The sequence below is a fragment of the Selaginella moellendorffii genome, unplaced genomic scaffold (genome assembly GCF_000143415.4).
Source record: "Selaginella moellendorffii unplaced genomic scaffold, v1.0 SELMOscaffold_83, whole genome shotgun sequence".
NCBI lineage: Eukaryota > Viridiplantae > Streptophyta > Lycopodiopsida > Selaginellales > Selaginellaceae > Selaginella > Selaginella moellendorffii.
Genome location: NW_003314344.1, coordinates 247,639 through 262,809, shown reverse-complemented (window position 1 = coordinate 262,809; position 15,171 = coordinate 247,639). Strand labels below are relative to the sequence as shown.

Below are 15,171 nucleotides of genomic sequence, written 5' to 3'. Positions count from 1 at the left end.
CTCCTGAGTCCGGATAATACATTTTCTCGAGCTTGTCGCAGAAATCTCAAAATCATATTTGATATGATTGTCCTTTGATCAATTCATAATAATAATGAGGTCAAAAGTTTGATTTAATATTACTTATAAAGACTAAAGCTCAAGCTCATGATCACTAATACACACAATTAGGTTCATTTTATCCCATGCACATTCATATGACTAGCTATTGTTATAAAAAATGAAAACTAGCACTACCATACAACCCAAACACAAATGACAATATGTGGCAATAAATTGAACAATTGAAGACAAACTCAAACCCATATTTGCTAATATAAAAAAGATAACATGGGACCTTTTATTATAAAAAAGAGATTGGAAAGTAAATGCAAAGTGAACCTTGATAATACTCAAAAGAAGGGTGAAGGGGTATACTAACTTATTTAGGTAAAGATCCTTCACTATTTGCATAATTCCTTGTTTCCTAAAAAAAATCTTTTATATTAAGTCCTTCCACCATAGCAACAATAGAATGTTGTTGATACCAAGGTTTCCACCTAAAAAATAAAGGATGTTAATTTGAGAAACATTAACAATACTAATACAACCTTCATTAGAGCAAGCCCATCCACTATAGGAAATAGAGCTCAAGTATATGTGATTACAAATGAAAGAGGTGATGTCCTATAATGTTATGCCAATTAAAGAGTATTGTATAGGGTTGCTAGAACAAGTGCATGCAAAAGCCCTAAATAAGATTTTGACAAAGCTTTAGCTACAACATAACTTAATTCACTCCAATATATTTCACTTTGCATGAAACAAGAGGTTTCAAAAGCAAATGTCACATCCTTTTACTCCACTTTCTGTGGGTGATAGTCTTGTTCCAATGGAGGTTGATGTTGCTGCTGCTCGAGTCCAAAACAACCCCTAACAAAAATGATATATTTACTAAAATGTATTGTTATAGTCACTAGCATGTCCAAATGCACGGACGAAGACATTTAAAAAAACGGTCTAATCCACACAAGTGGTTGCACTCAAAATATTGTATATCATCCTTTGAAGATAGCTGGGAAACTCATGTAAACAAAGCATCACCTTATGAATGAATCACTATGAAGTGATTGAATAAACAGTACAATCATCCTTGGGTTTAACCATAGAAGAAATTTAGCTAGACACAAGTATTAGCAAAAGGGATTGAATTACATGCTATAAATGCTACTAATGTAGAGAGGAAATTATAAATAGTCTATAGCCTTAATCCATCCAAGAAGAAGGATGAACTTAAGCAAATGGCATATGGCCTTTTACTATTTGGGAATAAGAAAGGAATAAATGGCATGTGGCCTCATCCTATCTACAATATTCTTAACAAACAAATGGTGTGTAGCCTTGCACCATATAGAATATTTCTGGTATCTAATAATCTTATAATTAAAGATGATTTAGACAATAATTAAGCTAGAAAAAAACATTGTGAGTGCTCGAGATATAGGAATAAGTATATTAATTAGAGTTTAGACCTATATACAAGAATGAATGGACTAGATTTAGTCCCAAATAGATGGTCCATATACTATAATACTCATATGTTATAATACTTTAATTAGTGTATTATTTAGTCAGAGTAATACACACACACACACACACAGATATATATATATATATATATATATATATATATATATATATATATATATATATATATATATATATATATGTATGTATGTATTTAAAAACCTTACACTATCCTCCCCTCTAGAAAATGAAAAAGTAATGACAATAAATCAAGTGAAACATTTAGAGCTTCTGCTAAGTGATTATAATATTACCACAAGAATTTGAAGCTCCAGCAAAACCACCAACAAAGTTGTTAATAACCATGATTGAAACAAAACCCAAAGCCATGGCTACGAAATCTTGATACACCAATTGTAACTCCATGTAAGTGACTAATTTTTCTATTCTACTTTAATCAATTAACCCCACCTTTAACCACTTGAAAGAGTCTCACTCACAACCTCTATAAGTTTTATTTTTAACTTAGGGGCTTGCTAGCACCATAAATGGCATCTATGCCATTCTACCTTTGCACTAGGTCCAAGTGCTCCACATGTCCAATCCTTCTATAGACACTCAAAAGTACTATTGGCATATCAACCTGTATGTCCATTCACCTTTATCTTATTAATAGTCCAAGATAGCTTGTGCCATAGTCTAGTCTCTCAAAGATTGGGCCATTTATCTATGAATGGTCATCCCATGACCACATCTTAGCATCCTTAAGATGTCTAGAGACATAAGGAATACCTTTCTCAATATCGTTACTTCGATTTCCACCAAGTCTTTCTCTGTTCAAGGCTATGCTTGCCAACACCACTATGGAGTTAGGGCTCAAAGGCTTGACCAGTAAGTCTTATTGACCACTGGGACTTCCTCACCACGTGATTGTATCTCTATTCACTACACAAGAGGATTGTTCTTTTTCCTTTCCATAATCCAGACTTTTTAGATGACATTTCGAAACACCACAACCCAACATGAGTCTCGTGGATACTCCCCCCACTTTCTACCTCTGGTTGCTTTAACCATTTGGCTAGAGTAAAGTTCCAATAGGCCATATTAAATATCCAAGTAGGTAGTGCCACCCACACTTGAATTAAGAGTATTAACTATTTGATCTCCCTATTAATGTAAGGAACCAACTCCCCGAGGTGTCGTAGGCTAAAGGATCCCCGAAAGCATGACCGAAATGACAAAGAGTTCATCGGATGGGACCCAGTCGAAGATTGAGTCTAAGACCGACTCTGAGACTGAGTTCGAGATGGAGTCTGGGATCAAGTCCGAGGCCAAATCGGAGACCGAGTTCGGGACCGAGTTTGAGACAGAGTCCAAGATCCAAACCGGGTCCGAGACCGAGTTCGAGGTCAAGTCCGAAGTCGAGTCTAGGATCGAGTCCGAGATTGAGTCTGAGACCAAGTCTGAGTACTAATATAGGTCAAGGGGTGAAAGCCCAAAGCGTGCGTCTCCCAAGAGGGGGGGGGCAGCTGCAGGGGGTTCCAAAAATATAGTAGGGATAGTGAGGTCCAAGAACTAGCCTTGGAGGAACTCTTCAGTGGGGCTTCCAAACTGACTTGAGGTTGAAATTGGGGCCGAGGGGCCTTGGGTGGGAGTGAGCATGGGCTTGGGTGGTGCTAGAGGGGCCACCCAGGGAAGTGCTCAAAAGCAGCTCTCACTCCCGAAAAGGAAACTGACTGTGGTGCTCCCGGCTCTTGCGGCTCATTAGTCATCACCCTTCTTAGGGGCTTGGGCCTTGCCTTCGCGATGGAAGTGGGGGGTAGAGGTACCTATACCGGGCCGTTATGCCACGGTGTTTTGCCCCGATGTCCCGAAGCAAGTGTTACACCCAAGGCTTAGGATTTAGAGGGTCCCATAATCAAATCTTGTTGTACTAAGGGGTGTTAGGAACTTGGAGGTTTGGTGTGCTTGGCTACTAGTGCCTGCGGGGAGTGTAGCCAAACCTTAAGTCTAGTTTAACCCAGGAAGGGGGATTGAGAGAGATTTAGGAATCTGTGGATGGATGGCTAATGCTCCATTGCTCATGCAGTGAGTAGCTGAAACCAAGTAGGAGCTGGTACAATAGATGGGAACCTTGGTGAGGGAACTTAGCACAAGCCAAAGCAATGTTGGTCTGATAGATGAGGTAAACTGGCAAATTGGAAAGGAAAAATTTACAATTGACTAAGGAAAAACTTACAATTGACTCCTAAATACTCCACTAAGCTACCCCACTTATCCATCCGTATTCCTTAGACTCCTTAGTGGTTATATCATCACCACCACGTGAGTGTAACCTTCTTAGGTCACACTAACCTTTCTTGCCTAAATTAATTCCACTGAAATCTAACCCCCAACACTCTCCCTATTGTACTTTTAAAACGCCTTGCAGCCCTCCCCCCCCCATAGGAAAGGACTGCTTTGGGCTTTTACCCCTTGAACTATATTACTATTCAAACTTGGATTCAGACTCAAACTCATATTTAAACTCAAATTCAATCTCAATTTTGGTCTTAGCCTTGATCTTAGACCCAGTTTTGGTCTTCATCTCAAACTTGACCTTAGGCTCCATCTTAGACTCTTTCTTGGACTCCATCTCAGACTCTTTCTTGAACTCCATCTCAAACTCCTTCTCAGACTCCATCTTAGAGTCTTTATTAGACTCCATCTCGGCCTCTTTCTCGGACTCCACCTTAGACTCCACCTCGGACTCCTTCTTGAACTCCACCTCAAATTCCACCTTAGACTCCATCTTGGACTCTTTCTTGGACTCCATCTCAAGCTCAAACTCCATCTCAGACTTAGTTCTGATACTTCCATGTGTCACGGCACTTACCATGTGTCAGTTTTTCTTATGTCCCTTTCTAGAGACTCATTCATTGATCACTTCATGTTCTTTCCTTAAACACTTCATTTGGAGTTCCACTCCCACTCTCAACTTTCTGAGTTAAAGCTTTTGGTTTAAATATGTTACACTTGTTAGACTTCCACTTCAACCATTGCCATGTAGCACACTTTCGGCTCCATTTTAGGGTCTAGGGATTTGCGTATCACACTCCATGTGTAGTTGCCAAATGCTCAAATTAACTTTGAACTAAAGTAAAGGACTTTGAGAATTATTGTAGTCCATGAAATGCCATTGTAACAAAAAATACATTCTATGTTTAAGTTTGCTTGCCGATAATCCTTTGAGACCATTATTAACTCAGACTTACGACCATAAATAGAACCTACCTTTACATTTTCCCTTTAATCAATATCTAAAACCCCTATTAACTTTGACTTATGATCTTTGTCTTTATCTAACACCATATATGGGATGTTAGACTCACTCTATTTGTCCTTCACATCCTCTTTATCCCCTTCTCAAAGGAAAAAAAGTTATGAAACACTAGCTCTATTTAGACTCATTGCATTAGTCTTCACTCTGTCATTTATGTTCAGCCTTGCTCCACTATTGCATTCGCTCAGCCTCACTAAGTTGGGGCTAGATGTTCCTTTCGAACTCACTATACTTCTTCTTACTCTATAATCTATATAATTTATTCTCATCCTCACTCTATTGTTAGGGCCGGATTCCTATTCATCTCCTTTACCCCCTCTTTTAAAGAAGAAAAAGTTTAAAGTGTCAAGGCCAAAAAGAGAAAGTGATAAAAAGGGAGGAAGAAACATTGTGTAAGAAGAAAATATAGACAAAGTATCAGAAAAGGAATTTTCAACAATTGGCAAAATAAAATGGAGAGAAAAGAACGAAATATGTTTAAATCTTGGAGAACACAGGATCTACTGTGATAAAATATTTTAACTATTACAAGATAAATAAGAGATTCACATTGCTCAACCTCTTTAATACACAATTTAACACTTGATATTAGAAAATCAATAGAAAAGTCCACACTCTCAAGGGAACATATAAACCCTTCAGTAACAACAATAAAACAAAGGCTCTTAACAACACTCACAATTGGGGATATGCACTCAACCTGAAACTCTAGCCACCATCATCACCACCAACAATGCTATTGCAAACATTGTTATCACCGCCATTGTTGCCACTAGTGCCGAAATTCTAGGAATAAAGGAATACTCAATACTAAAATTGATCAAAGACTCTGCCAAGGAAGCAAAAACAAGATTCTCAAATTCTTGCACACACTCAAGATCTAAATTAGTATAAGCAGGACAAAAAACAATCAATTCAATATTGGATTTAGAATGAGAATCATAAAAATTAGAAATGATTGATATACCAGAAAAAAGAAATATTGTAGACTAGGAAAGAACACTAGGAACATGAGAAAGTGGCTCAAGCCGAGAAATAAAAAAAAGGTTGAGAAAGAATAAAATTTAAAGAGAAAGGATTAAATGACAAATTAAAGGTAAAGAAAAAGGATTAGATGGTAGATTAAAATTTTAATTCATCTCCAAAGCTATCTCTATAATAATCAAGTTTCTTATCACAATCTAGAATCCATTCAAGGTTCTAAACATTGTCTTCCCATAAACTTGATCCTTGAACATTTACTAAAAACCAGATTGCATTATCCATAGCTCATCCATTGATTTCATGATTAAGCTCCACATCAATAGGAAATGGTAAAACACCAAGAACAGGACAAACTATGTAATTATTTCTCATAGAAGTTGAAAATGGCAATATACTAAGGATGGGTGCAACACTAATATGATCAAACCTCACAATACCAAAAGTTTAATTCAATAAAGTAGCATTAGCAACCTCAAGTGATATACTTCTTGATCAATGACAACATAATATGGTAAAAGAAGAGAATGCAATGAAGATGAGAAGAAAGAAAAAATCTAAGCATAGCAGTAGCTAAAGTTTTAGATCTTGCAAAAAGCTAATACAAATTTAAATTTAAAAGATAATGAAGAAACATAAACAAAAGGCACAATCCTAAATACTAAAGCAAAGCACTATTAAAAAAATTTGTATTTCAAGGACAAATTGCAATGCTATCAATGTGATTGCTCAGGATATAAGAATAAAAGTTTAAACCCCTCATTATATACAAGAATGTATAGATCAAATTTAGTCTCAAATGGATGGTTTATATGCTATAGTACTATAATTAATATATTATTCAGCCAAAGTAATATATATATATATATATATATATATATATATATATACACACACATATATATGTATACACAAACACAAATTCAATCACTTCTCAAGTACATCCTATTATGAGAGTGCATGTGTATATTCCTAAAAGCCTAATTTATATATAGAGTGAGTGGTCGAGATTGAATCTAATATGATGGTTATTAAAATATCATTACACTAAAATAGTATTATAATTGTATATATTACACTAATATAATATTAATGTAATATTGTAATAGAACTCAACATGTTTTTAAAAAGAGTTATTTAGTAATAAACTTCATCACTATATTAAATTTTTTATAACAAGTCTAATTACAAACCAGATTAACTAAAAGTAGAATATTATATTTAATCCATTTAAAAGCTTAACTTTTTTTTGTCGCTGGGAAAAGGTTTTGTGCACATACTACATTTCCATGGGATCCCTTGGATTTTCATCCACTCCACTTTGATCCACCACGGTCTCCCTTGGATTTTCATCCACCACCATTTGGTTTATAGGATTTCCATCCTCTTCAATCTCTCCTTGCACTGGATTATTTGTTGGGGCTTCCAATTGCTTCGAAACTGTACCAGCTCCATACATCTGTAAAACAGTTCCGACGTTAAATGGACAAAATATTTTCACTGACAAGCTCGCTCACCTGCATGAACTTGCTGTTGACAATCTCAGCCATTTCGTGTACACCATTTTGCACGAGGTATGCGTTGCCAGTCTCCTCCACACGCCGGGATGTTGGATGCACGCTCTCGTCTAGCACCAGAGCCAGCTTGTCCGGGCGCTGGAGCAGCTTTTGGAACGTTGGCCGCAGCTCATAACACTGCTCGAAGAGCGAACGCCGGCAAAAGACGTAGAGCCCCAGCCTTGCTCGCGACATGGCCACAACCAGCCTTCTCACGTCACGCAAATGCCCGACGACGCGAGTGCGAACGAGAGACAGTAGTACGTAGTCGTTCTGCTGGCCTTGAAACCTGTCAGCCGTTGTTACCTGCGCAAAAACAGCTTTTAGATTCAAGCTCACGCTCAAACTTAGATCTGCTTGGTACCTTGCTCGGACGGCCAAAGAGTGGATGCTTGGCGCATCTGCTCTCGATCACGTCCCGAATCAAGTGCTTCTGCCCGTTGTAAGTCGTCAGGATGGAGATTTTGTTGGCAGGGTATCCCAGAAGTCGCATGTACTGGTAGACGCTCACCACGTACTCTGCCTCGCCCAGATTCTGATAGAACCAGTGACTTGGTTCTTTCTCCCCTCGTCCGAGGTAGTCAGGCACGTCGATAAGCTGGTAGTCATACGCGAAGCCAGCATTCCCAAGAAGAAAGGACTGCTCCTGCTGTACGTCTGGCAAGTCACCCAAGTCTTTGTATCTCCAGTTGTAGAGCTTAGCGATGCTTGGCCTGGCCCTTCCCTGTGCGTTGAGCTCCACATGAGGCACTCCCAGGCGTACGAACCTTGCGAATAAGCTCTGATCGAGGTGGCTAAACTTTTGGTACGCCATGTTCTTCACGACTGGAGGCAGCTGGTGATGATCACCGATCAAGATACACCTCTTCAACCTGGCTCGTCCGTCCTCTTGTCTTTGCAGCAGCATCGGGATAAACGTCTCGATCTCCAGAATCTGAGCACTTTCTTCCATCAAGAGGTTGTCATACTTGAAACCAATCCGCAGGAAGTCACGCCTCTTGAGTGCCGCATGAGTACAAGTCATGGCCACGATCTTTGCCTGCTTCGTCATGAGATAGTTTGCTCTGTCGGCTGTTGTCTTGAGCAGCTCAAAGGCTCGACACTCCTCGAGCTCTTGGAACATCGTCTTCAAGTGCTTGAAGCAGCCTGTTGCAGCACGCATGTCTTCTGCGTATGATAGCCCGGAGAAAAGCAGGTGGGGAGTGTCTGAAAAGAAGTCCATGAAAGGAAACTTCTCCATGACGATGCCTGGATTGTCCTCTGTAGCCTCGCAAGCGGCAACAAATTCCTCCCACCGTGCCAGGACATGGAGGAGCCAAAAGTGAGCGGCAGTCTCGCAAGTGTAGGCCACATCATCTGGCACGCTCAAAGTTCTCGCTAGGCGCTCTACTTCTGCTAGAAGTTCCAAACGCCGTGTCAACATGGCATTTACTCGCCCCTGACGACTAAAGTCAAGCTCGGTTTCGAGTTCCTGCTCACCCTGACCCAGACGTAGCAAGTACCGAGCGGGAACATCTCGCTGTAAGCGCAGAGTTAGAAATCCGAAGACAATTACGGGAAAGACTTCGTTACCTGCATGATCTTTTCAAAGAGATCGTTCAGAGCTTGATTAGAATGCGTTATGAGGAGTGTCCTCTGCGATGGACAATTATGATATAGCACGTTCAAGATTTGCACGGCCGTATCAGTTTTTCCTGTACCGGGTGGTCCTACGACCATCGTCAACCCCGGTTGCACACCCGACTTGATAGCTTCAATCTGACAATAAGAAAAAGTATTAATGGGCACACACTAAATACCGGAAGAATGCAAACCTGGACTGGTGTGAATCTAACGGAATTCTGCTTTGGCTGGTCTTGTGGATATGGACCTGGATCCGGAGGCACGTAGCTCTCCACAATGATAGCCTCCTGGACTGCAGTTTCACTGTCTGCGGTGCCATTTCCAGACGAGGCTTTCCTTTTTCTGCTTCGCTTAACTTTGGTATCGTTTCCATCTGCAATCTGAAAGCACATAAATCCGTGAGGATCTACGACAAAACAAAAACCGTCAGCAGCGATACCTCCTCGATGGCTGTCTTGGTGTTCGACTTGGGGAACGTTACACGGAATGGTGGTGCTGGAGATTCGTCAACGTCGCCATCCGGAGTCACAAACTTAACCTGCATCCAACTTGTTAATACAGCGACGTGAAAGAAGAATCAGTGATACCTCGCCAGGGAAACTTTCACGCAGGTGCTGTGCATCCAAAAAAGTATCCTTGAAGTCTACGGTATGAAGCTGCTTGTGCTTCTGCAGCTTCACTGGATTGAAATATCCCAGAACCAAGTCCTGAAGCCAGTCCGGAACTATGCAATCCTCGTTGGTGAGGTCCCGGATGGACTCCAAAATAGCTTTGAAGTTGTTCTCTTTCGGCTTCCTTCTCATAAGAAGATTGAAGGAGCTGTACGGGTCTTCTTCACCTTCAGCCTTTGCGTCCATATCAATCTGGTATTGCGCACAGTCCAGAGCTAAAACAACTGTCCGTTGGTCCCCTTGTGGAGGTTTCCATTCTTCCCTCTTGACCCGCCCAGTGAAGTCGTTCATTAGATGGTTTACTTCATCACGAATCTCCACGATTTCACATCCTCGTACGTACTTGAGCCCGTATTTCTCCGGCACAGTCATGTGCTGAGCTATCTCGGACGATGGTGGCTTCAAATGCGGCATCACTGTGAGTAGAAACAGAACGTCATGCTCCTTCAAGTCATCCCACTCGGCTCTTAGCTGCGGATCACACCTCGCTATGCTGAACGTAACCTCGGCAGTCACGGATGACGGCTTGATGTCACCAATATTCGGCTCTTTCACTTGAGTTATCTTGAAAGACTTGACCGGAGTTGCCATCCGAGCCCAGCCCCGAAACTTTGTGCGGCCCTCATCACCGACAGACGCTGCAACTTTCTCCAACACTTCCTGGATGTTCTCCCTGATCTCGTAAGTAGACTCTAGCCGAAACAGGTGGAAGTTCCGCAAAAGGTAATCGTTGAGCGTCAGGAACTGCAAGTTTAGCTTGTGAAGCGCCAGGCTTGCCTCGCCGGTGTAGTTGACGCTTGGCACCAAACTTTCGTCCCACATCACGGTCTCGGTAGGATAAAGTGGAAGACCATTGATGAAATCCCTCTGAGATTGGCGTTTCTCAAAGGCTGAGACTAGTACTTCTTTTAGGAAATCCACCCTGTCTGCCCAAGTATCTGATGCCGGAATTAGCATCAACTGTGCACGAAAATGTCAGAAACGAAATCCACGTACAGTGCTTTATATATACCTTGTTGCAGACCAAATCTTTCAATTCTTGAACGCTCAGCTTCGATAACCACTTCGTCAATTCCTTGCGATTGTTCAACGCCCCGACATTCGACAGTGCCATCTCTTTAAGCTGCACATAAAGTCAGTCTCAAATTGACTAATACTCCTCGTACAAACCTTCGGCTCCTGGTTAAATGCTAAGAGTTGAAACGAGTGAATAAAATTGCAGTGCCTCTTCAAGACGTTAACTTCGAGACCTTTCTGATCGTCAAGCTCAAAATCCGCATAGAACTGAAGTAAGTCCACGAGTTTCCGGAAGAGCGTTCCTTGAGGATGTTCGTGCAAAGGACTCAACTTGCATTTTACAACAACCGCCAGATCATTGACAACAGCTTTTCCAAATCTGCAGAATACAGGGGTGAGTGACAGCACCGATGACTACGAAAACCCAAAGCCTACCTCCGTGTTGGCATCTGGCTAAGAAGATCAATTAAAAACTCTACAAAGCGCTCACAAAACAGAACAGCCGATGCGTCAATCTCACTTCCCACAACAGCACCATCGAGAACCTTGAAAGCACCGGTTTAGGACGTAAAATCATACCATCGATCCACTTTACCTGAAGAAAATCTTTCATCAAAGATGGCAGAAACCGTACTTCCAGTTTTTCCTGGATATTTGCAGAGCTGGCTGCAGCTTTCTTCTGCAGCTTCAGCCATGGCTTAAGAAGCGTTTCGTCGTGAAAGAGCTCCAGCTAGTGCAGAATCAAATCAGAAAATGTCACGCAGATGCCTGATTAAACGCGTACCTTTACACGACCAGGAGACAAGCTGTGCCAAAGCTCCATTGAGACCAGTCGTAGAACCGAGTCCGCCACCAAGGGATCTTCCAAGCTCTACATTACAAAAAACCGATTAAACCGTTGCAAAGAAGAGCAAAGCAAGTATAACCTGGAAACTGTGTATAAGAAAAAGCAAGTAGTTTGTCTTCTCTTTCAGATTTAGAGACCGCTCTCCCTGAGAATCACGGAGAGAAACAATGTTAAAACATGGTCACTGCAAAAACTTGACTTCTTACCTGGAGGGTGAAAACCCGGTGCAAGAACAGTGAAAAAACTTGTTTTCTCCCATGGAAACAATTCCAAGCGGGCACATTTTCTCGAAACTAGAGAAAAAATTCATCAGAGCCATCCACATTTCCAGGAGAAAATAACAACTCACCTTCTCATTCACCATCAACACAATCGACATGACATGCTCGAATGAGGCGGCCTGGTGATCGAAATGCGGCCACAGATAGTTCTCCAAATACTGGCCAATCTCGAGCAATGCAACCCTCTGGAGTGGCACGGATTTGCTACCTTCTGCCGACGCGAGCTCCGTCCTGTAGATTTGCTCCACCCGCGCGGGATCGAAGCGCTCGCTCGTCCAGCTCGCTGGGAAAGGAGCGGACCGACCGGCGGCATCGACCTCCTGCCCGGGCGCCATCGCCAAAATCCCAAACCCTAGTAAAGAACTGACCTAATTCTATTTGGGCGCTGGACGCGCCAATCGAACGATTCCCCGCCATCGCTCCATCCAGCGCTTCCTCTTAGGATCGAGCAACAAGGCAAAGCTTCGATCTCACGCGTGCGCGGCGGCAAGCAGGCCAGCGTCATCGACCAAGATCCCGCGATTCAGCGTCGCACGAGATTCTGCTGGTGACGTCCAAGCCCGAGATCGCTGGGAGGATTCGAGGCGAGGATGCGTACTAGCGGATGCCGGCGGCCCGCCAGTGTAACGTCCGAGCTGGCGGAGCTCGTGCGTGATTGTAACCTCTCGTTCTCAATCCATCCCTCAGGGATGGAATGGGAGGATTGGGAGGATTCTTTTGGTGGCAGCAGTGAGGAGCATCGGGCCTCCACATCCAAATGTTTTGCTGGAAGAAAGAAATGGGGATGCGATGATGTTGTGGATCCACCGTTTGTGGATCGAGAGAATTACGTTCACTGCTTTGAGCGTGCGCATCATAGGTGGACATGCTCCACAATCTTCCAGTGTTCTACTTGGACAAGCTGGGAAGCTTAGACGATCGCACTGCCGGGATTTATGTGTCATAGAAGAGAATGTAGTGTATCTAGAATATGCTTAGATATTCTAGCATATTCTATCATCTAACGTTTCATTAAATTTTCTTAAAACACTCCAAAGTATATTCTAGTATGGAACTTCGATTAAATGATACATATTTATAGTTTATAAAATGATGTTGCAAACTCCAATTCTCTAGGGGAGAATCACCAAATTATCTCTAAGTTTGGAGCCCCAAGTAGTCGTGCCCTATGTTCTTGATGACAACACAAAGGTTATAAGTCATGGAAAATTCCACAGCTCTCTAGACATGCAATGTGCTCAATATAATGATAGCAAACACCAAGACCCACCCTTGAGAGGGCAGCCTTCGTTGCCATCCATCTCAAAGGAGCCTTGCATGGCATCTGGTTGTGCAACACATTGCTCTATTTCTGGCTGTACAGAGCACTGTGGGAGGGCTTTGAGATCTATATCATTCCAATTGGTAGCCATGAAGCTCGTTTCGAAAATCTTCTAAAGTTTTCTACTAAAGACATCTTTATGTTGAGTGTAAAACTCTTTATAGTTTATTTTTAATTTCTTTTTCTTTCTTAGTTATGGGTTCTCCAATCCAAGCATGATCAGAATACAAAGAGAATCATAAGAAATAATCAAGAAACCTACCAAGTATTCAATTTTCTTTCATAAAAAAAGAAGTGCTGATAATGTCATTATTATGGATAATAGTAATAGTAAAGGCCAAATTTGATTAAGATTATCTAATAATTAAAAAATTAATTTCTCTATCAGGTTAATGTACAATAGATATATAATACTATTATTATTTAAAATAAAGCATTGATGCAATGCAACATGCAACAATTTATATTATTAATCACCCTAGTTGAAATATACACATACGTATTAGCTTGAAACTATAACTTTTATATATATATATATATATATATATATATATATATATATATATATATATCATATATCATATATTTAGATTGTAGTGCATGTGATTATGGGATGGGATTTAGATATATTATCACTATGAATCTTTGGAACCTTAGGAGATAAATAAGGAACTAAGAGCTTAATTGCCCATTTTTTAGTTGACTTAAAGGGAAAGAGATAATATGTGTTATATATGGTATTGAATGTGGTATTGAAATAAATGACATGGGTTTGATTCCCATTGATTAGTGGCTACTTAAAATATAATATACCTTTGAGTAAAGTATATTTATATGTATATATATATGTATATATGTATCATATAGATGGATGATTAATTGTTTCACATGGAATAACTAGTTTACACAATAGAAGGATTAATAAATTCTATATGGAAATGGAGGTGTTAATTCCTTTTGGCTCAATAAAAGTTGTTAATCACTGGTTAATAAAAACATTAACATCTCTATTAGGGGGTAAGTGTAAAAACACATGTGATCATGGGATGAGATTTAAATATATTGTCACCACGAATCATTAGAACCTCGGGGGATAATAGAGAAAAAATTAGCAATTAAATGCTCTCTTATTAAACAATTACCCTTTTTCCAATTGGAATCTTGGGTTGTTAGTCAATAGTTAATGAAAACATTAACATTTCTGAAAAGGGGGTGAGTGTAATATATATGATCATAGAATGAGATTTAGATATACTATCATTGTGAATTTTTGAAAATTTAAGGGATAAATGGGGAAAAATAGTCATTAAAGGCTCTGTTATCAAGCAATTACCCATTTTTTTAGTTGGAATCTTGAGGGATAAATAGGGATAAAATAACCATTAAAGGCTCTTTTATTAAGCAATTACTCTTTTTTCAATTTTTAGCTTAAAGGGAGAGAAATAAAATGTACTATATATAAATCTCATATCATCCCCTCCTCTCACAAAGAAAAAAAGCAGCTATGATTATTTGGTAGATAAAGGAGTATAAGAAAGATGAGTTTGGACCACTTTTAAGTTTAAAATTTGAAGAGTTAAACTTGTTTCATTGCACAATATGAGGCTATTGCTAGATTCATGGTAGGCAATTGTGCAGTAAACCAATCTCAACTACTATTATTCTAATAGTTCTTTCTAAAATATTATCTAATAGAAAAACATTATTTTTTTGATAAATTTAACTTTATACTATATTTTAACAATTGTATACACTTTATACTTAGTTTTTTATTTGTACTACATGCTATAATTGTTAGGTTTATCAAAACCTTAAAATATTTAATTTGATCTAGATTTATTTGAATATAAATTAAATTTCTTGCTGTGAGGTCCAAGTGTACGGCTACAATGCCATATATTGATATTAGTGTAGTGGGATTTTAGTAGCCATCAGATTGATTTTAATCTAAACCACTCACTCTTGTATATAAGTTAAGGTTTTAAGGCTAATTGATATGCATATTTTTTGTATTCCCTTTCCATATTCCATGCACTTACAGTGGTG

At 40.0% G+C, this 15,171-nt stretch overlaps 1 protein-coding gene across 1 annotated transcript; it reads right to left on the bottom strand.

The window, feature by feature from the left end:
* Positions 1 to 7,006: 7,006 nt before the first annotated feature.
* LOC9630272 (RNA helicase aquarius) lies at positions 7,007 to 12,159 on the bottom strand. The gene is made up of 15 exons (XM_024661545.1): positions 11,873 to 12,159; positions 11,730 to 11,816; positions 11,603 to 11,668; positions 11,461 to 11,547; positions 11,272 to 11,406; positions 11,112 to 11,221; positions 10,830 to 11,055; positions 10,672 to 10,782; positions 9,576 to 10,619; positions 9,428 to 9,526; positions 9,180 to 9,368; positions 8,938 to 9,123; positions 7,730 to 8,884; positions 7,327 to 7,671; positions 7,007 to 7,268 (listed from the first exon to the last, which is right to left on the bottom strand). Exons 1-15 carry the CDS (start codon positions 12,137 to 12,139, stop codon positions 7,089 to 7,091), a joined length of 4,287 nt encoding a protein of 1,428 aa, XP_024517313.1. The 5' UTR covers positions 12,140 to 12,159; the 3' UTR covers positions 7,007 to 7,088.
* Between the last annotated feature and the right edge of the window lie 3,012 nt (positions 12,160 to 15,171).

What these genes read in the sequence shown, in the direction of transcription:
- LOC9630272 (XM_024661545.1), bottom strand. Translation starts at nt 12,139, where the DNA reads ATGGCGCCCGGGCAGGAGGTCGATGCCGCCGGTCGGTCCGCTCCTTTC. An exon ending in AGCCAGATGCCAACACGGAG is followed by an intron (nt 11,056 to 11,111) that starts GTAGGCTTTGGG and finishes TGTATTCTGCAG; the next exon opens with ATTTGGAAAAGCTGTTGTCA. An exon ending in CATTTAACCAGGAGCCGAAG is followed by an intron (nt 10,783 to 10,829) that starts GTTTGTACGAGG and finishes CTTTATGTGCAG; the next exon opens with CTTAAAGAGATGGCACTGTC.